The sequence below is a fragment of the Lissotriton helveticus genome, chromosome 2_1 (genome assembly GCF_964261635.1).
Source record: "Lissotriton helveticus chromosome 2_1, aLisHel1.1, whole genome shotgun sequence".
Taxonomy (NCBI): domain Eukaryota; kingdom Metazoa; phylum Chordata; class Amphibia; order Caudata; family Salamandridae; genus Lissotriton; species Lissotriton helveticus.
The window spans coordinates 507,391,020-507,415,116 of NC_136059.1; the positions used below are offsets into that span (position 1 = coordinate 507,391,020).

Sequence of the window (24,097 nt, forward strand, 5' to 3'; positions counted from 1 at the left end):
ATCCCGGAAGGTCAAGATAGAAGGGGATTCATAGTTAGCCTATTAAAGGAGTTTACACCCGAAATGGATGGGGAAGCACTGGACGATGACATACAACGGGTACATAGAGATCCCTTTAGACTCATTAAGGACAGGAAAAATCCACGGAGAGTCCTTGTCAATTTTAAATCTTATATCTTAAAAGAACATATCTTGAATAAGGCCTTAAAATCTGGCACTCTCTCAAAAGATGGATTTACCTACAAGATCTGTTCAGATATCTCTAAGGTCACAGTCGATAGGCAATGGGCCCTGGGCAAGTACATGCAGGATCTAAGGACGGAGGGTGCCATCGTTGACCTAAAATTCCCAGCCCTGCTGAGAATTATGTGGAACAACAAAACATACAATATTAGAGAGCCAGCAGAAGTAGAGCCACTTCTAGAGCAAATGAGGGTATATGTTAAAAAGTAGTAAAAAATTATACATTTTAGAGCCTTGAATCACGAGGGATAATGTTTAAGTAAATAATCCTCAATTGTGGACCTCGATTGGGGCAATCAATCTTGCCCAAATGGTGCTATGGAGGGTTCTCCGGGGAGGGGGGGGGGGGGCAAAGGGGGTGTCAGGGTCTGGGGTGGTGGGAGGGGATCCAGGCTTTTTACTTTATTTTTCAGTACATTAAACACGACTTCCGGTGGGGAGCATCGGGGAAATAAAAAAAAAAATAGTCCGATAAATAAATTAACGACAATCAGGGTCAAGGCAAATAGCGTTGTGACACATCCTTGGCTAAAGGAGTAATTTAAAGCTAATAACATGGAATGTGAACAGGTTAAGGTTAAGAGCGAGGAGACAAAAGATTTTTGAATATCTAAAGTTAAAGATATTATTATACTACAAGAAACATCTCATTAAAGAAGAATGGTCTGAAATCATAAAAAGAGAGAAATGGGTTGGCGAGAGTGTCTGCACAAATCAAGCCTGTAATACTAAAGGAGTAGCCATCATTATAAAAAAATCAGCGAATATAACTTTACTAGGGGAGAGTGTAGACCTGGGGGGTAGAAGGGCCATAGCCAACATAAGATTGAGTGATATCTCGCTATCGATTGTTGGGTACTATGGTCCCAACACAGATGACCCAGCACCCCTTCAATCTCTTTATGATAAATTGTTAACGCTATCTCTTCCAATCATATTAGGTGGGGATTTTAATATTCTATTAGATCCCAGAAAGGATAGGCACCCCCCTGGCAGGGCCCCAAATGTTTTGAAAATGAGGGAATGCCTAAATAGACTTAAAGATGATTTGGGATTAGTGGATATTTGGAGAGCCAAAGGTGACATGATAAATAACTTCACCTATAGGAACTACAAATATGGACACGCATTCAGAATCGTTTTTTCCTAATCGATAAGACTTTGAGCTTTAATGTTAAAAAGGTGTCTCATACCCCAGCACATCTTTCAGATCATTCACAAGTATATCTTGAACTATTAAGGACATAGTGGGTGAGAAAAGGTGGACTTTAGATCGCACCTCTTATTGGACTCAGAAACAATAGATAAGCTAAAAAACACCACACTAAATTACTTTTTAGATAACAGAGAGGGGGAACTCTCCAAGATCTTAATTTGGGATGCATTTAAACCAGTTCTTAGAGGAGCCTTAATTAGCCGTGCAGCATTTAAGAATAAAGAGAAGAAAAAAACGAGCACAGTTAGAAACTGACATACTAACGAAGCAAGGGCGGTTGGAAATAGTTTTGAAGAAGATGAGCAAAACAAAATAGGGGAAGATATATTAAAGAAGAAACAAGAATTAGCTTCATAACTGGAAGATAGGGTGTGGAAGAGATGGCAGCTCAGTTCCCTATCAAACTATGAATTTGGTGAAAATAGCGGCAAACTGTTAGCATGGAAGTTGAAAACTGAGTCCAATAGAAATAAGATCTTGGCAGTTTATAAGCCCAATGGGAACCAAAAGGTAGAAGAAAGGATGGATATTGAAGAGGCTTTTGTTGAATATTTTAAGCTTTTATATGAAGAAGATCTCTCCCTCCGCCATCCCTGATTGACACATATTTGAAGAAATCACAACTTTCGAAACTGGATGCTGATTCTAGAGAATTCTTAAATGCAGCTATTACAGCTGAAGAGGTCCTCCAAGTAATCAAGAGCTCGAAAATAGGGAAGGCGCCCAGACCTGACGCAATTCCCATTGAGATATACTCAGTGTTGAAAGAACAGTTGGCCCCAAAATTAGTAGACCTCTTTAACTCAATCTATCTTGATGGTTCTCAGATCCCCAATACTTGGAATGAAGCAACTATTTGCTTGATATTAAAACCCGAGAAAGACCCCTATAAATGTGAGTCATATAGGTCCATCTCACTCCTCAATGATTATAAAATATTCACCCAAATTCTGGCACAAAGACTTGGGTCTATTTCCAATAACTTAATCCATCAAGACCAGAAGGGTTTTATGAGGGGGAGACAGCCAAGTGATTTGACTCACCAACTGATTTGTGCCATAGATATTGCAGCTCAGGAAAAAGTCCCCCTTTCAGTTTTTACATTTGGCGCAGCAAAAGCCTTTGACCGTGTTAATTGGTTCTACCTCCAGAAAGGACAGCATTATTGATGGTGGCAGTCTACAAAAAACCTCAAATAGCTGGTTCCAAAACATGGCAAACCTGCTGGATTGTTTAATGTTTTCATTAATAATAGCTGCATGGACTAATTCATGCTTACTAGCCACAGCTGCTTTGGACCTAATTAAGACCCTAATCTTTTGTTGCATGAGGGAATACAGGCTTCTTACATTAATGATACATGATAAAAAAAAGACAAAACCGCCATGTTAATAAGGAGATTTTAATTGATTATAGGTGCCAAGCTGTTTCAATGACATTTTCACAAAAGGCGGCTTCATTTAAATCACATTTCAATGTAAAAAAAACTGGTCGGAATGATCAATCCGTAAGTAGAGGTGCTAAAAACGTTTGACGGCCTACTTCACTGGAGGTACATTGGCTTTTTTTGCAGTATTGGATTAATTTATACAGAAGTGCATCTCTAAATGTTTTTTTTTATAACTGATAGATAGATACAATTGTGGGTGGGTGTTTCCTTATTACCACAGTCCTTTACAGATCGTTTATCAACAATGTAACTTTTTATCGCAAGTCAATGTTTTAAATTGGAAGGCATATTCTTTTTTAGAGTACCGTTGCAACACTATAAGCATTGTAAATAAAATTCACAAAACAATATATGTCTATGTGAAAGAATGAAAAAAAAATACATTTCCTTTTAACTGAAAGAATAAAAAGACAAGATAACAAATCACATTACTGCCATTTAAAAATGTATGTGATCAAATGTTGGCACAGTGAGCTCTTCACTTAGTCGCTTTTAGAAGATGTGGATGTGCTAGAAGAGGATGAGGAATGCCGCTCGCGCTTTTTTTTCTTTCGATCTTTTTTGTGATGTTTGCTTTTCTTGGATTTATATTTGTTCTCAGTTTTTTTTTCTTTCTCTTTCTTTTGTAATTTTTGTTTTTTGTGCTTCCGATTATCCTCACTGTCGCTCGATGAATGCGATCTTAAAATGTAAAACAGAAAAACACTTTAGCGATCTCACCGGGGCACAGAATCAGAAAAATAAAACATGTCAAGAATGAAATTCTTTGTCAGTTAATTAATAACTCCTTTATTTTTGCTTCTGCTATAATAGTTGCAATTTAAAAAAAAAAAGAGCTATCAACATTTTTTCCCCACAAAGCACATAATACACAAAATTTCATACAACTTAGTTTTCATCGTAATCACGACTTTACTAAATACCATTCTTTATTTAAATCTAACGCCTTACGATGCAAGTTGTCCAGCTAGAAATGTACAACATTCAATTCTTTTTATATCAATAGCCATTATTTCTACTTTCAGAGCTTCACTCAAAAAGTTATATTTTAATAATCTTACACTGTTGGAAATCGAGTTCAAATACCTCTTTTTCAGCTCGGCATATACAGTTCACAAAATGGTGTACGATTTTGCAAAGTTACATATTCCATAATGAGCGATTTCCTTATCCAATTTCCAAGTAGGGTCAGATAAGAACAACAAATTGATGCAAAATAGAGTTAGGTTTATCATGAGCACTGGGATTTTACTGGAATCTGACGAATCTGTCCTCTTGTTCATCTCTGTGAGGTCAGCTTCATAGGAGGTTGGTATCTGGGAAGTTCCAGTGGATGTCAGTAGCTGGAGAGTGAGGTGCTGATGGTTGTGTCGTGTATACCTATCTGTGGTAAAAATTAGCACTGCCTACGTAGGGGGGGGGGGTGGGGGAGTACCTCCTTTCTGGCTTTCCATCATTGGCCACATGCTGACATCCACGACAGCTTCAACACCCAGACAGCCCCAACAGACAGCAACACAACAGACCCTCCGCACACCACAGACCACGACCCCTGCTAGCCTGGGCCAGCGTGAGCATCGATGACACCATCAAGACCTTGTGCACAATCCACTCCGGCTCTCCGTCAGACCCATTCCCGCATCACGTCTTCAACAAAGCAAGCAGCTCCATCGCACCCCACCTGCGCAAAGTCATCAATCTCTCCCTCGAGACCGCGACCTTCCCAGAGATCTGGAAACACGCAGAGATCAACAACCTACTCAAAAAACGTAAGGCAGACCCAAGAGACCTCAAGAACTTCCGGGCCCATCTCTCTGCTCCCCTTCCCGGCCAAGGTCATCGAGAAAACCGTCGGCAGACAGCTAACCAGATACCTCGAAGAAAACTGAATCCTGGACCCTTCCCAGTCAGGGTTCCGCAGCAACCATAGCACCGAGACTGCCCTCATCGCCGCCACCGATGACATTAGGACCCTGTTGGACAACGGCGGGACCAACCACAGCACTCATCCTCCTAGACCTCTCTGCCGCCTTTGACACCGTCTGCTACCGCACACTACGCGCACGACTCCACACCGCAGGGCTCCGAGACAAGGCTCTGGATTGGACCACCTCCTTCCTCTCCGGCAGAACCCAGAGCATCCGCCTCCCCCATTCCGTTCTAAAGCCTCCGAGATCATCTGCGGTGTACCGCAGGGATCCTCCCTCAGCCCGACGCTGTTCAACATTTACATGGCCCGCTCGCACACGTAGCCCGACAGCACGACCTCAACATAATCTCCTACGCCGACAACACTCAGCTGATCCTCTCCCTCACCAAGGACCCCATCAACGCCAAAGCCAACCTCCATGAAGGAATGAAGGCGGTCGCCGACTGGATGAAGACCAGCGGTCTGAAGCTGAACTGGGACAAGACGGAGATCCTCATCCTCGACTCCAACCCTTCAGCCTGGGACGACTCCTGGTGGCAGACGGCTCTGGGAGCAGCCCCGAAACCCAGCAACCACGCACGCAACCTGGGAATCATCCTCGACTCAATGCTCTCAATGACCAAGCAAGTCAACGCCGTCTCCTCCTCCTGCTTCAACACCCTCCGCATGTTCCGTAAGATCTACAGATGGATCCCGACAGATACAAGAAAGACAGTCACCTAGGCCTTCGTCGGCAGCAGACTCGACTATGGAAATGCCCTCTACGCGGGAGCCCCGACCAAGCTCATCAAACGACTACAACGCATCCAAAACGCCTCGGCATGACTGATCCTCGACGTACCACGCCACGGCCACATCACCCCCACCTGAGAAACCTGCACTGGCTCCCCTTCAACACGAGGATATCCTTCAAGCTCCTCACCCACGCACACAAGGCAGTCCACAAGACCGGCCCAGCCTACCTCAACAGACGGCTCTCCTTCTACATCGCCAACCGCCATCTACGCTCCGCGGACCTCTCACTCGCCACCGTCCCGCGCATCTGAAGAACAACCATCGGTGGGAGATCCTTCTCCCACCTCGCCGCCAAGGCATGGAACACCCTCCCACTGAGCCTACGACAGACCCAAGACCTGCTGACCTTCAGGAGGATACTCAAGACCTGGCTGTTCGATCAGTAGCGCCCCCTCCTCCCCAAGCGCCTTGAGACCCTCACGGGTATGCAGTGCGCTTTACAAATGATTGATTGATTGCTGAGAATCCAAGCAACAACATTCACCTTGCTGCCCTTAAAGGCATTGCCCTGAAGAGAATCACTGCTGCTAATGGTCTGCAAATTGGAACACAGGAGACCGCTGGCTGTGCTCCTGCAGCAGGATTAGGGAATTTGAGGCAGTATTCTCAAAGGCTAGCCTGGGAAAATGCAACTTTGTGAACGGGTACATTTTCCAGGTTTGGCCGCCCAATTGTGATGTGGATTTCAGTTGACAAGCGACATGTGTGAGATACTTCACATCACATGCAAAAAAAAAAATTACTGGAGACTTCTATCTTTTATCCCTCCACTATTTAATCCAATTAACAAACTAACATGTCCACTCCTGAAATTAATTTCATATTACCATAGGCTAATTCCTAACTAATCCTGTTTTGGGTTTAAGAGTAGGGTGCTACCAGCCAAAAATCGCTTCAACACCTCATCAGGGGTAGCAAGCACAATATAAATACAAACCTTTCACTCTTCTATCCCTCCACTACCCTTTTTTCAATATGAATAATAAACTCACATGTCCACCGCTCAAATAATTTCAGATTTGCCTTAACTAATTCACCACTAATCCTTTTTGGGTTCCGGAGTAGCATGCCACTCGCCGGAAAAGAGATTCAACGCCTCGTCAGGGTAGTATTCGTTATATAAATGTAATTACAATTTTGAACTGGGATAAAAACAGAAAGTCCTATTCATCTTGCCTAAGAAACATTTCTTGGACACATAATTTCCATTTGCTTGCAAAGTTTCCTTTAGTTGTTTTAATGCAAATGATGGCAGATACATTTACATAACTATTGGCGGCAAGTCTATTTTGGTAACTTATTCTGTTACTCAAGTATCATCTAGAATTGGCAACTTTCATCACTTCCTTGAAAACCACATCTGTGAACCACGGATGGCATATCAGCCCCGCCTCCATTTTTACCGGATACAAGTACGCCCCCTTCAGATTAGGCTAAATGGAAAGAGACTTTCAAAGCTTATTCGGATGCCATTGACTGGCATATATTTTTACAAATAGAAAGAAAAAAGTTCTTCTAATGCATAATTTTGGACCTGATGGGATATCGGTGTTAAAAATGTTACAGATACAAGAAGTAGAAACACAATCACACCAGGATGGCACAAATGCGGTTAAATGGCCACTGTGGAAATTTTGGATGATTATTTTACAGTTATTGAGTATTTAAACAAGAAATCTTCAGCACCCAGGAACGCTGTGCTTGAAAAAGACAAATTCTTCTGGATGGGACAACTATAAGGGGAATCCTTTGCTGATTTTGCTTCTGCTCTAAGCAAATTGGCGGGTACCTGTAATTATCGGAAACTTAAAGATGAGATTAGTCAAGATCAACTAATTTAAAAGACATGCAATAAAAAAAAAATCAGGACAGACTGCCTTCCACAGGAAACCCTGACCTTGACATGGTCATGACCATCGCTAGACCCATAGAAAATTCTAAAACATGTTTTAGAGCATTATGCTTTTGTTGAAGCCTTATTTTGCAAAAAGGCCAAAGTAGTCCATGAGAAAGAAGATTGCAGAGACATAAAAAAAAGTACAGTGTAATAAACTGGAATTTCAAGTCGAGGGTAACGAGATAATGACTAAATGCATGTTGTGAAAATAGTAGCCATGTAGCTAAAGCAAATAACTTTCCACCGCTCTATAAGATATGCTTTACCTTCTGCATGACTTGGTCCACCTCGACCAATGCGGCTTTATGCCTGCCCGTGGTACCCGGCATTGCATACCCAGTCTTCACCTCGCACACCGCCACCAGCTCTCCCGGTACTTGGCCCTGCTTTTCAATGATTTTGAAAAAGCCTTTGACACAGTTGACTGGAGCTATTTGGACGATGTGCTGGAGGCGATGGCATTCGGCCTCCCATTCAGACGTTTCATCCGAGTCTTGTATTCTAGTCCCAGAGCACAGGTTCTAATTAATGGTGTACTCTCTGAGGCATTCCCCATCCAGAGGGGCACCCGTCAAGGCTGTCCGCTGTCTCCACTTTTATTTGCGTTAGCGTTAGCAATGGAGCCCCTGGCCACCCTAGTCCGCAACGATCCCCGTATCAAGGGTTGGGCCTGGGACCCTTGTCAAGGTGACAAAGTCACCCTTTATGCTGACGACGTCCTTCTTTTCATAGCGGAACCTGAGGACTCAGGTCCACGGTGCTTAGAAGTCCTATCTGCTTTCAAGTGGGTTTCCGGCCTACGGCTCGACCCGGCTAAATCCACTTTGGTCCCCCTCCACCAGTCCCGTGCCTTTTTCGACTGGCAAACAAGTATTCCCCAGCGTTGGCAGTCCGTTAAGTACTTGGGTGTTTGGGTTACCTTGCTCCCTGAGCTTGAATGGGCCCTCAACCGTACGCCCCTGGCTACTAGGGCCAGGGCAGACCTCAAGCGGTGGCAATCCCTTCCTCTTAACCCCCTGGGCAGAAATGAGCTTTTTAAAATGATGGTTCTTCCCCGGTTTTTATACATTCTTCAGAACATAACCTATCACCTTCCGGGGAGCTGGTTCTGCGAAATTGATGGGTTGCTTTACCAGTTTTTATGGCAGGGCGGGAGGCCTCGTATGGCCTTGGCTCAGTGTCGAATACCTCCCTATGACAGGGGCATGGGTGTGACCAATCTTCATTTTTACTATTTGGCCACGAGACTTATTGTGGTGCACGACTGGTTCGCCAGCAGCTGGTCCGACCCGGCGTACAGGACCGAGCTCAGGTCGATAGACTTTCCACAACTCTTGGCCAACTTATACAGGGCCCCCATACCACGAGCCCTTTCCCCTATCACTAGGGCTGTCTTATTGGCCTGGCGCACTGCTTTGCGCCACACAAAATGGGATGGAAGGCTTAGCCAACAAACTCCTCTGTGGCACGGGTGCCTGGTTGGGGGAGACTTCAGCCTCCGAGACTTTCATCAATGAAATCGCATTGGGACCTCGCTTCTTGGGGACGTCTGGGTCAGGGACCATATCAGGGCTTTCACGGATTTGCAACAGCGCTACTCCCTCCCTGCCTCCCAGTTCTACAAATACCTGCAGCTTAGGCAAACCTCCATACACACATTATGTCGCAGGGATTCTGCTCCTACACAGAACTGTGCACAGAGACCCAGGACCTCAGTGAATTGTGGTGTACCAAAAAACTCACCTCAGTGCCTAGAAACCCTAGCCAGCTAGCATCTGTGTCACATTAGCTCTTCGTCCTATAGCAAAGGAACCAATGATTAGACAACCCAGAACATGCGGCTTAGGTTATACTCAGGAATGGTGGAAAGCAAGAACACTCTTTCGTTATACTCGCATACCAGTCCACAACAGGAGTAAAAAAGAGACACGGAAAGGTTAAAATATTTATTTTAACGACTTGCTCTACGATGCAGTATCTTTGCTAACATAAGCAGACATATGCTTAGAAATATTATGATCAGCAGTGTTACAATTCCATAAAACACAAAGGGAGAAATCATATTACAATGATTGTGAAAATAGGTCCTATAGCGGCTAGTGAATTACCCACCCTAGCTAGGAACTATGTTTTATAAAATATAAAAGGTCTCTTAGGCTTGTTTGGGGGACCCCATACCTCCAAGATCAGCAGGTTTGAATCACATCGGGATCTGCCAGAGCTCTCGGTCTGTCTGGAAAAACGGGCTTCTTCCAACTGCCTGAAATCATGCTTACAGTGTGATATTAAAGGCGGCAGAATCACGTTGGCGTGCAGCTGCATATATGTTATGGCTAGAACGTGAGCCGATCAGCTCGAACAACAGCTACTTTGTTATGATGACCTTGTAGGCTTTAGAACTCAGTGTGCAGACTAGAGCCACGATGTAAGTCTAGGGATGCTGAAAACAAGCCATTCTCATGTGAAGCATTTCACGCAGCCTAACTTACAACAGTTATATGCAGTGTTGTGTGCAAAAGCGGCAAAAAGGTAAAATGGCGGTTAAACTTTTAATAAGCCTATGCTAACTTAAAAATTAACTGCGGGCTCGCTGGGAGGAGTGGCTGGGCGCCCTTGAGGATGGAGAGTGGTGGGATGCTCTCATGGCTCCCAAGACCTTGACGACCACCTCCAAACTGCGCCTCATTCAACTTTACTATTTACATATGACATATCTAACACCTGCTGGTTTATACAGAGCCTGACTGAGACCCTCCCCGACTTGTGACCACGCTCCGGCTGATTTTTATCATATGGTCTGGCAATGCCCCGCCATCGCATCATTCTGGGCGGGAGTAGAACTTGAGCTTACACAGACCCTGGGGTGGGTCTTTCCCCATTAACCGGTACGTCTGCTTTTAGGTGTGTTCGATGGCCTGGGCGGCTCTCGGGCCGATAAACGTTTCCTGGGAACAGCTTTGGTGGTAGCGAAATGTGACATTGCGGCGCTTTGGTTTCAGGTTAGGCCCGCTACCTTATGGAAGTGGAGGCGGGGGTGGACTCGCGCGGGACCCAGGAGGAACCTGGGTCCCGTATCCTTGCATTCATTCACTTGCATGCATTTTTCTCCTGCTTACCTCTTACCCACTTCTGAAGCTGAAATTTCACCCATAATCCAAGATTCTTGGCAACCTACAACCTAACTTTGTCAAATACGAATGCCAACAGTAATCTCAGTCTCAGAAAGAATCACATCCTAAACAACATGCTTTCAGGCAATTTTTAACTTATCGCCATTAAAGTAAAAACTTTGACCCAACTTAATGTCCTACTAGCCTTTTTCAAGAGCTAGCCAGATTTACCCTAATCTAAAGACTCCGGACTATCTTACTACACTTTGACCTAAAACTTAATAACAATGATACAATGGAGGACAACTCAGAAAGTGAGAGACCAGCATGAGAACTATGACTATGACACTCCACACCACCCAAATGATACATCACACTTGGAGAACACTTGGAGAACACCACTAGACCTAATAAGCTGTGTTAGACTTCACATCTTTTGGCGTGTTTCCCCGGTCTTTTTGCTTTCTGGCCTCCTGGTTTTGACGCCGTTCTTGCTGGTTTAGTGCACTTTCTCACTGCTGTTCAGTGTTAAAATGCAAGTGCTCCTGTTGTAAATTGTGTTATGGATTGGTGTTTCCATGATTGGCATTTTGGATTTACTGGGGAGTCCCCAGTAAAGTGCACTGAGAGTGCCAGGGCCTGTAAATCCAATGCTACTAGAGGGCTTGCAGCATGGGTTGCGCCACCCACAGAAGTAGCCAGTAACCATGTAACTCAGACCTGCCACCGCAGAGTCTGCACACAGTTGTAACTGCCATGTCGACCTGGCAACTTGCCAGGCCCTAAAACCTTCCCTTCTCTACATGTTAGTCACCCCTAAGGTAAGCCCAAGAGACCCCTGTGGGCAGGGTGCAGTGTATGTGAAAGGTAGGACATGCACTGATGTGTGTGACATATCATGATAGTGAATTACTGCCAATTTCGTTTTTCACTATGGCAAGGATACCTGTTCCCATAGGACAGAGTGGGGAGTTTATTTACAACATCTTATAAACATGACTGGCCTTGGGAACTAGTCAGAAAAATAAAGCTTAGTATGCCTGAACTCAGAATCTAAAGAGGCATCTTTTAGTGGAGGTGATTTTTACACTCTGTTTGAAAATACCACTTTTAGAAAGTAGGTATTTTCTTGCTCAGCCATCCAGTAGGCCTCTGCTGGGTTTGTGAATTGACTGTCTGGGTTCTGGATGACAGGGGCTGGAGAGGGGCAGTGGCTGCAGATAGTCTAGGTGGATCAGGAAAGGGCTGAATAGACCTGGGCTGTATTTAGAGTAGGGGGAGTAGATTTCCTTTCACCTGAATCGGCCTGGTCTGCCTCTGACAATGCAGTCTCCACCTCCTGGCAGGAAGCCACACCAGAGAGGGCAAAACTGGTTTTGGCTGGGCACAGACACTCTCTGCCTGAGAACACAAAGGATTTTGGACTATAAAAAGTGGAGCCCAGACCCCTGAACTTTAGAACTCTTTTGGACCAAGAAGAGCTGGAGAAGCTGTGAGGAGGAACTACCACTTTGCTGACTGCTTTGCTGTGTTGGCATGCAGTGGCTGCTTCGTCACGGGCAGTGAAAGGACTGGATTTAACTTTCTGCAATCTACTTTTATGAGTTTCTCCAAGGCCTTGAGGTAGAGCTTGCCCCGGTTCAAGAAATCTCAGGAACAGCATAGACTTCAAGTTCTTCTGCCCTCAGCACTGGGGACTGCGTGTTTTGTGCTGCAACAGAAGAAAAATCAACCCGACGCGGTCTACGAAGCTGCTGCCGACTCAGTGACCTGAAGCCACCACAGAGGACACAGTCACACCGCGACCCAGGTCTCACCGACAATTCCTTCCTTACGCCGCCACCGAGCCCCTGCTCTCACCGCGACCTGTGGGCACCGCACTGCCTCACTTCACGACACCGCCTTGGTATCCCCGACGATGATGCTCCAGGCTGAAATAGACTGCCTGCACCGTGGTTCGAGGGCACCACTCGTAAAGTTACATTGCGCACCGCTCTCATCCCGCACCGCAGCCTTGACTCCATCGCCTCTAGTTAGTCCGCCGACGACAGCGATTCAGCAACGACGATGCACTGTGACCTACCAGCATCGCGACGAGCACCGCATCACTTGGCACGCGACCCTGGTCTCACCGCCAACACCATCTGACGCCACCACCGAGCCACTGCTCGCACCGCGACCTGAGGGCATTGCACGCCACACCTCGCACCCAATGCCTGCCAACACCAGCGCTCCTGACTTCAACCGTGAGGAGTTCGATCTGTAACGCGTGTGACTTCAAGGGCCCGACGACTCCTACACCGATACCTGCAGACGCCGTGCTTTCGGAGCTCAACAAGAGGTCGCCGACGCCCTGCATTTCCACAGGCACTGATTTGCGGGTCTTTCAGACACTGTAGCTGGCCCACGACGCCGTGGTCAGCCAGAACTGTTTGGATTTGTTGTTCATGACTCTGTGAACATCCTGCACTGGCTGCCTATTCACAAACGGGTGCTCTTTAAGATTCTCCTGATCACCTACAGAGCCTTTAATGGGAAAGGACCTAGCTACATACAGAGTATGTTCAAACGCTACACCACCTCACGCTGTCCTAGATCCCAAACTGCCAACCTCCTCACAATTCCCAAGTTTAGACTCAAAATGAAAGGAGGGAAAGCCCTGGCAGTTTTGGGTTCTAAAGCTTGGAACATGCTCCCAACACACCTCCGCTTAACCCCAACTGAGTCCATCTTTAGAAAGACCCTTAAAACCTGGATCTATACTCTATCCGAAACACAAAGTATATCCCTAATCTAAACGGTACCAATCCACCAGACCCCCGGTTTCAAGCTTCAGATTCTCTTTCTAAAAGCGCAAAGATGCTCCCTGGAGTGTAGCCTGCGCTATATAAGACACCTATTACATTACATTACATTACATAGCCCCAGACAGAGCTATTGACTTCAAGGAACTGTTTTTCCAGTTTATTTTGATAACTGAAGATTTCCAAGTACTATATTGTGGGTTGTTATCGTTTTTGGTCTTGTCTTCAGTATATAAAAATATTTGATATTTTTCTAAACTGGTGTGGTGTCCTTTTGTAGTGCTTACACTATGCTACTGTTGGTTATGTGCAAATGCTTGACACACTGCCTCTAAGATAAGCCTGACTGCTCGTGCCAAGCTACCAAGGGAGTGTGCAGGGATTATTTTTGGAGTGCAAGTCCCTTATCCTGACTAGAAGGAAGGGTCCCTACTTGGACAAAGGTGCAAACCCTTGCCAACTAGAGACCCAATTTCTAACAAGCTCTCAACCCCGAGCTACCAAACAAAATCAAACATTATGCCATTTCTCCTATAGGCATCTCTTCCACCGGTCCAAATGATCTCTACTCAGTGATTTAGCAAGGGAAATAGACCAAGTTCTCTTCCGAGAAACCCAGCATGTCACAATAGGTACACAGTTCCCTCTTTATAGGCCATATCTCCCACCCTTTCACCACATCTCAAACCCATAAACCACATGACCTTCATACGTTCCTCCCTTGCAAATTCCACTCCAAGAGTTATCTCAAAACCACTTTTCCTTAATGGGTAGTACATTGATTTAATTAGGCGCTGGTATATCACAGATCTAAGCTCTTATTTTTTTAAGGCAGAATTTGTGTTGATGAGCATTCACTTGGGATTTTCTATCAGCTGTTTGAAGCACAAGTTACTTAACTTTGGGAGACAAAAAATCTGGCGTTCTTCAGATGGATACTTGTTATCATCAAGTTTAGAATAGATACCAAAGCAGTACCTTCCAAAAGTGCAAGGTCCATGGAGTGGACTCAGACTAGAAAACCTTATAGGACCGAAAGAGCGACATGCCCTTGCCATCATACCAGGCTGTCAAGGCAGTAGAGTTCAGGAATGTGTGCACTGATGTCCATGTTGCAGCCTGAAAGATGTCCAGGACAGGCATTTAGCCTAGTGGAATGGGCTCAACTACCTTCTAAGGGTAGTTTTTCCTCTAGTAGGTGGGAGATCTTAATGCAGGAGACTATCCACCTCAAGAGTCCTTTTTTTCCATAGCCCTTCCATTCTTTGCCCCAGAGAATCCTACAAAAAGCTGGTTGTCCAACTGATGGTCCTCGGTTTGTTCGGTGTAAAAACAAAGTTCTTTTGGGGTCCAACTGATAGAGTTTGTGAGGCGATGAAAAAGAACTCTGGGAGAGTTATGGATTGTCACGACTTTCAATGAGAAGGCCATCCTGAGTCCTCAGCACCAGTTTGGCCCAAAAAATGATGAGGCAGGGTAGTGGCACCTGGAAATCACTTATGCAGTGATTGCAATGAGAAGATATGATACAACGAGCAGCTGTGCATAGGCTCAAGGGGGTACACATGAGTAGTGTCAAGACCAAGTTAATGTTCCACTTTGGCATCACAAACTGTTTGGGAGAAAACAAGTGTTAAACCTTTAATAAACCAGATCACAATAGGTGTTTTAAACAAGGACTGTTGGTCCAGCAAACACAAAAAGAGGAACTGCTCACTGCACAACCTTACTGGGCTAAAGACAAAATAAACAAATTATCTAACAGTTTGGCATGCCCAAGGGTCCCTCTTACAGACTCCTCACCAGGTTACAAATGTGTCGCAGTGTAGATGAAAGCCTGGCAGCATGGATGACAGCCACAACCTTAGGTGGTAGACAGACAGCAGTCAACTGCCTCTGCTCAATCTACACACATGGAGGGGGGCAGTGCATAACTTGGAGGTTGTTGCCATGGGGGCGGGGGGGCTGGGAGGGCTACACATTGCCTGCCAGAGCCACATCCTCAGCAACATAAGGACTGAGGTAACTGCAGTTAGGGCTACGGAGACCAGCTGTGTCTCTACAATTCCTCCCTGGAGAAGCCTCTGAATGCTTGAACTGAGGAAACTGCTTGGCAGGGGGGTGAAAGACCCAGGGACCCCATAAAGCGTTCTAAGGCAGCCTCAGATTTTTCACCAAATAGGTGTAAGCCATTGAAAGGCATATCCATAAAGGAGGCCTGGTCTTCTCCTCTGGAACACATCCAGACATGGCGACAGAGCAGCATGCTGGTGATAGCTGCTCATCCTAGACAATCTGTAGTATAATGGGCAGTAAAAATCACGTATCCGGTCGCATCTTGGATGCTCTAAACCAAGGAGGCTTTAACTTCTTCCATGACCACCAGCAAGATCTCACTGGTCATGTTCCAGGGGGGGAGAGGGGCGGGAGTGAGGGAGAGAGAGAGTGAGGGAGAGAGAGAGTGAGAGAGAGAGAGAGAGAGAGTGAGTGTGTGAGAGAGAGAGAGTGTGAGAGAGAGTGAGAGAAAGAGTGGGAGAGAGAGAGTGTGAGAGAGAGAGAGAGAGAGAGAGAGGAAGTGTGCTTTGTTCGGAAGGAATTGGCGTTCACCTTGCTATTGAAAGCTTTGACTACCAAGAGCTGGTCTATGGCATCTGGCCACTTGCGTATTCTCTGAGTAAGAACAGGTTAGTACCTAGTGCCCACTATGGTGTTAGTGGTTAGTGAGGGCTTCACTGAATGGATGCAAGGGCTCAGATAAGACTGTCCTAGGATGAACAGCACCATGAGGACATTTGTCTTGAACTCAGAAGTCAATTGTAGGTTGAGGATCTCAGCCACTCGACAAATTACCATAGCAAAGGCAAATCTAACCCTCTAGTAGGGGGGGGAAGTATAATGCCCACTGGCCTCCCACAAGTCCAGGTAAGGAATGGCATCATCATAGTGAGGGTAAATCATCCCCATCCCCACCATCATCCTATTCAAGTGGTGGTAAACTCTGGTCAGAGTTGAAAACAAAAAGACAAAGGACCTTCTGAGGTAGTGGAAGAGTAGGATCAGACTTTGGCAGTGTGGGGACTGGGTGCGCTGTAATGAATGTGGAGCGCAACCTCAGTCTGGATCAAGCTGAAGTCGCATTGGGGTCGGATATCAGCATCTATAGCGGATTCTCCTCCGGCTGTTGTGGAAGTCTGTACTGCATTCAGAACTGAGGCAGAGATGGGACCAATGGAATTAGCCAGTAGAGAAAAACAGGTGAAGGTCACAAGAGTAGCCCATGGTAAATCTTGTGTAATATAGAGGTGTGGTGCAACGGCCAAGGCGGCTGACTCCGGAACACCAGGGTTCACGGTCCGATCCCGTGTCGGCGGCAGGTTACCCCAGCACTATGTGACTCTGCACCATAGCTCGTTTAATCTTCCCGACGGCCCCCAGCGCCGGGACACCTCGCCGGATGTAGCTGCGCGCTTTACAAATGCTGGTTATCATTATGATTATATTATTAAGAATTTCAGATTACTCGCAACAAAAAAAAGAGTAGAAAGCACGCTGGGCCGAGCACTTCAAATAAGTATTGAATAGATGAGTACCAACAAGCAAAGTGGACATTCTAGAAGCAGAGACAGTCTTGGATGTGATCACCACCCCACCATACAAAGACATTGTCATTGCCACCTGACCTCTCAATAACGGAAAAAGCTCCTGGCCAAAATAACCTGAATGCAGAAATGTTCAAGGCAGACCCTGAAACATCAGCCTAGATCCACCAACCACTGTTTACATCTGTTTGGAAGGGAAAGAAAGTACCAGAAGACTGGAACCTAGGTATCATTGTCATGATTCCAAAGAAGGGAGCATTTATTAACTAAAACAACATGGGGTCGGATCAATGTTCTGTCGATCCCAAGTAAAATCCTAGCAAACATCATTATACAGCATACCTCCAATGCTGTGGACAAGCAGTTAAGAAAATAACTGGGTAGGTTGCACAAGGATAGAGGGGTGTTGATCAGGTCTTTACACTATGTAACATCACAAAGCAGTGCACTGAGCGTCAGAGATAAATATACATCCATTATATTGATGCTGGTAAAGTCTTTGATTCTATCCACTGTGACATCCTATGGCATACTACAGCAGATACGTCTTCTCATCAAGAATTTCTATGAGAATTTTACCTGTAAGGTGGGAGACAGTGAGCAAACCTTCAAAGTGAAGACTGGTAGTCAAGGATATGAGACGTCAGCGTTGCTTTTCAACCTAATTATAGACAGGTGAGACAACACACAACTGAAGACCAAGCCAGATGGATCAAATTGACCTTATTCTCTACACTGGAGGACCTTGACTAGGATGATGACCTAGCCTCTCTCTCACTCACACTAGCATATGCATTAAGATATCTCACTTCAAAATCTATGCACAGCAAGTGGGCCTGAAGATAAACACGAAGAAATAAGAGGCCACGGCTCTTAACACCCCAAACCCTTCACCAATCAGGGTTGATTAAGAGGACCTAGTCATGACTAAAGAGTTTACCTACCTAGGCCGTACACTCAGACGGAGGGGCAGGCAGTGACATCAAGGACAGACTGGGCAGGGCCTGGAATGTCTTCAGGATACTGAACAATGTGTGGATGACATCTTAATACATTACCAACACCAAGCTTAGGATTTATCAGAGCTGCTTTCTGTCCAGACACTTGTATGGATCAGAATGCTGGTGAATGATGAAATGCAGCAGGAATGTTCATGTCAAAGGCTGTTCAAGAAGCGTTACCGGCTGGAAGAACCATAAAATATGGGTCAATTACATGTTAGCAGTTGACTCTTGAATGTATTGGGCACTTAATTTTTTTGGTGTCGTTTTTTTTTTAAAGCAACACAAAGCATGCAATAATACACATGGGGAGGACGAAACGTGCATTTCACTAAATGCGCACTTTAAAGGGTGGTGTTTTCGTATTTTGGGCATGTACCAGGATTCTGGAGGGTGGAGGCATTAGGTTATGTGATAATGGTTGTTCACAGGTGTGGAGGGAAACGTAAGTTTAAAAACAAATGCGTTAGTAGATTTAGAATAGACTGTCGGGCGAGCGCAGACTTGTGCTGTTTGGCACAAGGCAGGAGAACTGCAGGTATGAACTGGGGATTATAATGTTTACATTATAATGTTTTCTTTAAAAAAGAAGACTAGAGCATTTTTGAACTGGTGGGTGAGTTTAGAACAAGGTAACAGAGGGATTGAATTTTGGTGCAAAAAGGGAAGTTTCACGTGTGTGGCACAGAGTTTTATTTAACCATATCAGTTTAGAGGTTGAATGTAATAGGGCACCGATCAGGGGAACGGATAGATAATCACAAGGAGAGAGAAGTGGACTCGCAGGGGAGTACTAAAGAAGAGGATAGTACATTAATTTCAGGAGTATTGCATATTTATTATTTCAAAACTCTAGGATTAGAAAGAATGGTTTGTTACACATCACATCTTACAATGGAATGACCCCAAAGATCCTCATGTCAACGCCATTAAAGACCTCCTGACCGATCAAGCCCCGACTCAAACTTGTTTACTCCCAACTCACTCGAAAGGGGCCACTATTGACTGGATCCTCTCTAAGGAAGCAACCGTCAAGCTTATCTCTATAGACCCCTGTGACTGGTCTGACCACCACGCCATTGCCTTCCTACTACCTGGCACCCACAAGACTAGGGCACCACAGCCGGTGCTTCCTAAACGCTGGGACAGAGACACTAAGAACCTAGACCATAAGGAACTTGAGGCTCAATGCAAATCTGATCACCCCCCTCGCATATCACAACGTCAGTGACCTCAACAATCACTATTCTGCAACTATGTCCAACATTCTAGATGACCTAGCCCCGCTAAAACTAAAAAGAACTCAAATCAAAGATAGAAACCCCTGGTTCACTGGATCCCTCAACATTGAGAGGAGATCCCTCCGACAATCCGAAAGAATCTGAAGACCGCACCCCTCTGCCCCTCAACTAAATATTCTCCGCCAAGCCAGAAATACATACAAGAACATCCTCATCTCAAAAAAATAAATCTTAAGATCGGAACTGGGAAACGCTCAGAACAGGTCCGCAAACTCTTCAAACTGGTCAAACACCAATCCAACAAACTGGCCAAAACATCTAAAGAAAACCCCAAGTCTCTAATTTCATCTGAGGAATTCTCCTCATTTTTTTTGCGGACAAAATTGAAATCTTAGGTAACAAACTTAGTTCCGCCTCATACGTTCTATCCCCCCCTGAACTGCCTCCTCCACCCACGCCGCCCCAACAGGCTTCACCTAAGAATCAAGCACACTGGGCCGACTTCACACTCTACGACGAAGACTCTGTCTCCAAAATCCTATCTACCTTAAACCCGAACAACCATTTCAACGACCCGCTCCCCTCTAACTGCCTAGCTACCGTCGCCCAATCCATTATTCCTAGTTGGACTGCGATAATTAACGCTTCCCTCCAGCAGGGAACAATTCCTGACTCTCTGAAAGTGGGCCAAGTCCTCCCCATTCTGAAAAAGCCGTCTCTGGATCCAGCCTCCCCTGACAATTTCAGACCCATTTCCAACATCCCTCTCTTAACTAAAGTACTGGAGAAGTGTGTGCAACTGCAGCTAAGTCGTCACATCAACAACTTCCACCTACTCAATGACTACCAATCTGGATTCAGACCGGGACACAGCACCGAAACCACCATCCTCCACATTGTTGATGATGCCCTCCAAGTCCTTGACCCAGGCAAAACCTGTCTCCTAATCCTCCTAGATCTATCCTCGGCCTTCGACAAGGTCAACCATGGGAAGCTACTCAAACGTCTCAGACTCAGGATGGGTCTAGATGGCCCTGTCCTTAAATGGTTTACACCCTCTGCATTGTCTTTAAGGCATTGCAGGGTCTGGGCCCGGTGTTTCTTCAGGATCATTTCCAGTGGTACAGACCAGGGAGACAACTTAGCTCTGCCACCATGGGACTGATTAAAACAGCTCGCATCAGGAAGGCACGTTGGGGGGGCAGGAGCTTTGTTGGGGGAGCAGCAAAGGCATGGAACTCCCTCCCCCTGACCCTTAAACTAAACACCAATCTGTTAGCATTCAGAAAAAAACTCAAAACATGGCTCTTTACCCTCTAGCCCGGGAGTCTTAATCTCAGGGAGTTACCACTTCAGCGCCAGGACACCGATTGGTATTTGTGCGCTCTATAAGTGTTATAAATAAATAAATAAATCCTTCCTCCAAAACCGAACTCAGAGATTCCTAATCAACGGCAACCTGTCCGCTCATTCTTGAGTCACAGTTGGAGTCCCTCAAGGCTCAAAGCTGTTCCCCACCCTCTTCAACCTTTATTTAGAACCGCTTGCCGAAGTCCTTCGCACCGCAAATATCTCCTACCATATGTACGCTGACGACACTCAGATTTACTTCAAAATCTCATCTCTCGAGGAGGTCCTCTCCCTGAATGAGGCCCTGAAGCAAACCGTCCAATGGCTCTCCTCCAATCAACTCAAACTTAACGCAAAAAAAACTGAATTTCTTCTCATTTCCCCTCCAAAAACCGACCCTGAGATTCGGATATAGATTAAGGCCATCACAGCCTTAAATTGTCCACCGACCATTGTGGATTCTGCCAAATCACTGGGAATAACCTTGGATGGCAACTTGAACATGCAAGACCACGTAAGCTCGATGGCCAACTCTGCCAGATTACACCTGCGCTACCTATGGAAACTGAAACCCTTCCTTGACGCTCCCGACCTGAAAATGGCAGTCCAAGCATTAGTCATTTCTAGACTGGAATAGGGCTGTTCCACCCTCTCTGGTTTACCCAAGATCTCCCTTGCACCCTTGAAAGCCTGCCTCAATGCGGCCGCCAGACTACTTACCGGCACAAGGAAATTCGATAACATTTCTCCACACCTGAAAGTGCTAAACTGGCTTCCTCTAGAAGCCAGAATACAGCTTAAGCTGGCATGCATCATGCACAAGGCCTTATACACAAACTCCCCTGCATATCTTGCACAGAAACTTGTGGTATCTGGAGAAATCAGAAACTCACGGTCCGCCAGAGACCTCCTACTCCAGCCGGCACGCTTTCGGGAAAAAAAACAAAAAACGTATAATCGGACGTTCGCTGGGACTGCGCCAAGAATATGGAACTCCTTCCCACCGACCATCAGAAAAAGGAGGCCAAATCCTTCCTTATGAGTAAATTCCTTGTCTAAAACCCTGTCCTCAACCTCCACAGAGACTACTGCCTCCTTCTGTCGACCTTTCGCCCCACCAAGGAACCTGTATTCAGCAACTGTAATTTTTACTGAACTTTGTATCATTCCATCCCTCTTGAGTCCTTAGTAACTGTAATGTTAATTGTACGTTGTGCCCTTTCTTCCCCTTTGTACTCGGCATCCTCCCACCCTGCCAATCTACGATATACTCTCGTCTTTCCATGCCTTTTGTACAACTCTATGACTATGTAAAGCGCTCGGATACCCTAACGGGTCAAGTTTGCGGTCTATAAAACACAAAATAAACAAATAAATAAACAAATAAATAAATAAACAAGGACAGCTCTTTACTTGTCCCCAGAAAAAAAATGTAAGAGAGGCAGGCCAAAAAACACCTCTAGGTGAACTGTGGAAACAGAACTCAAGACCCTGAACCAAAGTTGGGGCACTGTAAAAAAACTTGCCAAAGAAACACAGAAGTGGAGTTCCTTCAGTGCAACCCTACATGCCAGCTGGAAAAACGGGTAGCAGTATTAGTAGTATGGCTGTGGTGTCGCTAATGGCCTCAGGAAACTCTGCAAACACAACAATGATGGACAGAATGTGGATCAATGTCACACATTCACCCCAGTCCAAAGATCTGGGCCCAAATCCATCGTTTTTCCACTCCACACCACCCTGGGTTAAACAATGGCGATATGCAAATCAGCGCTGACCCTGTGCCCCATGGGAACAGTCCAGTCCGAACTACAAAGCCATGTCCTTCCCAGAACGGAAACAAGCATCCGAGGACCGGCCCGGTTTCGAGGTAACACCTCTCATCAGCCCGGCTAGCTGGATTCCAGTGGTGTGGAGTGCCTGGGACTCACGTCAGAGCATCCCCAGTACACTCAGGAAACTCTGGGCTTATTGGCATCTGCTGCAGAACCAGCTCCTCAATTGGAGATCAGGAGTAGGATCAGTTGGCACCTTTAGGCCCTCAAGACTTATCTTTAGCTAGAGAGTGGAGGGATGGGGTAGAATCCTGTTTCACCTTTTTGTGTTTCAGCTTAGACTTCGGCTTACAGAATGACTTCAACCATAAAGAATACTTCTTGTGGGTCCTGAACTTGAAGCACGAGCTGGGCGTTTGCAAGGCCCAGGAATGCGTCCTATGGTTGCGATGCACAGCTTTTCTTCATGGTCCCAGATCACATGAGGGTGCATGAGGACACACTCCTCGCACCACTTGGAGTCCTTCCCCGAGCCCAAACACCAAAGAGATCTTGTGCGGGTATGTGGCCAACATCGGATTTCTTCAGTCACTGCATGGTTTAACGCCCATAGATTTAGGAGGGGACAATGTTCCCTTGCACACTGGATTTCGTTTTGGCAGTTAATGATGGACCAATTAAATGTGTTGTTTTTTTTCGGTTGTTCAAGCCGACATTTGTTTCCGCCCTCCAAATACATAGCTTTTCTTATGTTCTTGCCTACTTTTGGCCCCCTTGCCTTTGCCCTCAGTTTTCCAGCTGCCCCTCTTTTCAGAATTGTTTCTGAGTCTTGCCAAGATTCTAGCTAAAGACCTGCAACTAGCTCCGTGCTCCCAGCAGAGCTCCCAGAGACTAGGTTAGGTTTCTAAGCAGCTGATAACCAAGTGGTGATGAGTGTTACAATCGAATTCACCAACTATGGTTGTCAAGAACATTGTAACTCAGAGCCCTCATGTTGTTCTCCTGGAAATCTTTTTTGCGGTTCTGTGCCATTGACAAAGTGGTGTTATGGACATAGTGGGAGCAGCCAGTTATGGCATGCATTGTAAGCAGATAGATCTTGTTTAATTCAACCAGATTTCACAAATATATTTATATATTCATCTTACTTTTTCCTCGCCTTATCTTGAGCTGCCTTATATTTACTCTTGAATGAAAAACATCAATTAAATCGGTTATACTTAAAGCATTTACCCTGTACAGATGTGTTAAAATGGGTTATTAGTTGGGCAGAACACAAGCCTGATCCCTGCAATATGTTGCAAAATTCATTCAGGCCAAACACACAATTTCATTTGCTTAAACCTGGGCTTAACCACGAGTAGCTGTGCCCTAGATCAGACAGGCTTAATTCAGAAAAATGTGTAAAGTATTTAGTAACATTATAACAGTCAAAAATTCATAACAACTCAATAAAAATCACACAACCATTTAAAATAATTTAGGAGCGAGGGTGTGGGGAGACAGGCACGCTGGTACACCTGCTCTGTGATTGTGTCCATCTTCAAGGGTATTGGAAGCAAATTTTGGACGAGGTTGATGCACACTTTGGTACGGAGATTCCACAGTTTCCTTCCTATGTATTGTTAGGTTGCCGAACCCAGTTACTAACCCGTTGCACGCCCGTAGGGGACGGTTGATAGCCAT

General features: G+C 45.5%; 1 protein-coding gene across 1 annotated transcript in view; it reads right to left on the bottom strand.

Moving 5' to 3' along the window:
- Positions 1-2,847: 2,847 nt before the first annotated feature.
- The window catches only part of SREK1IP1 (SREK1 interacting protein 1), a 135,220-nt gene continuing 113,970 nt past the window's right edge, over positions 2,848-24,097 (bottom strand). Inside the window, exon 5 of the mRNA XM_078675148.1 lies at positions 2,848-3,590. Within this exon, the coding sequence (XP_078531274.1) occupies positions 3,392-3,590 (199 nt within the window). The 3' untranslated portion in view covers positions 2,848-3,391. The remainder of the gene's footprint in view (positions 3,591-24,097) is intronic.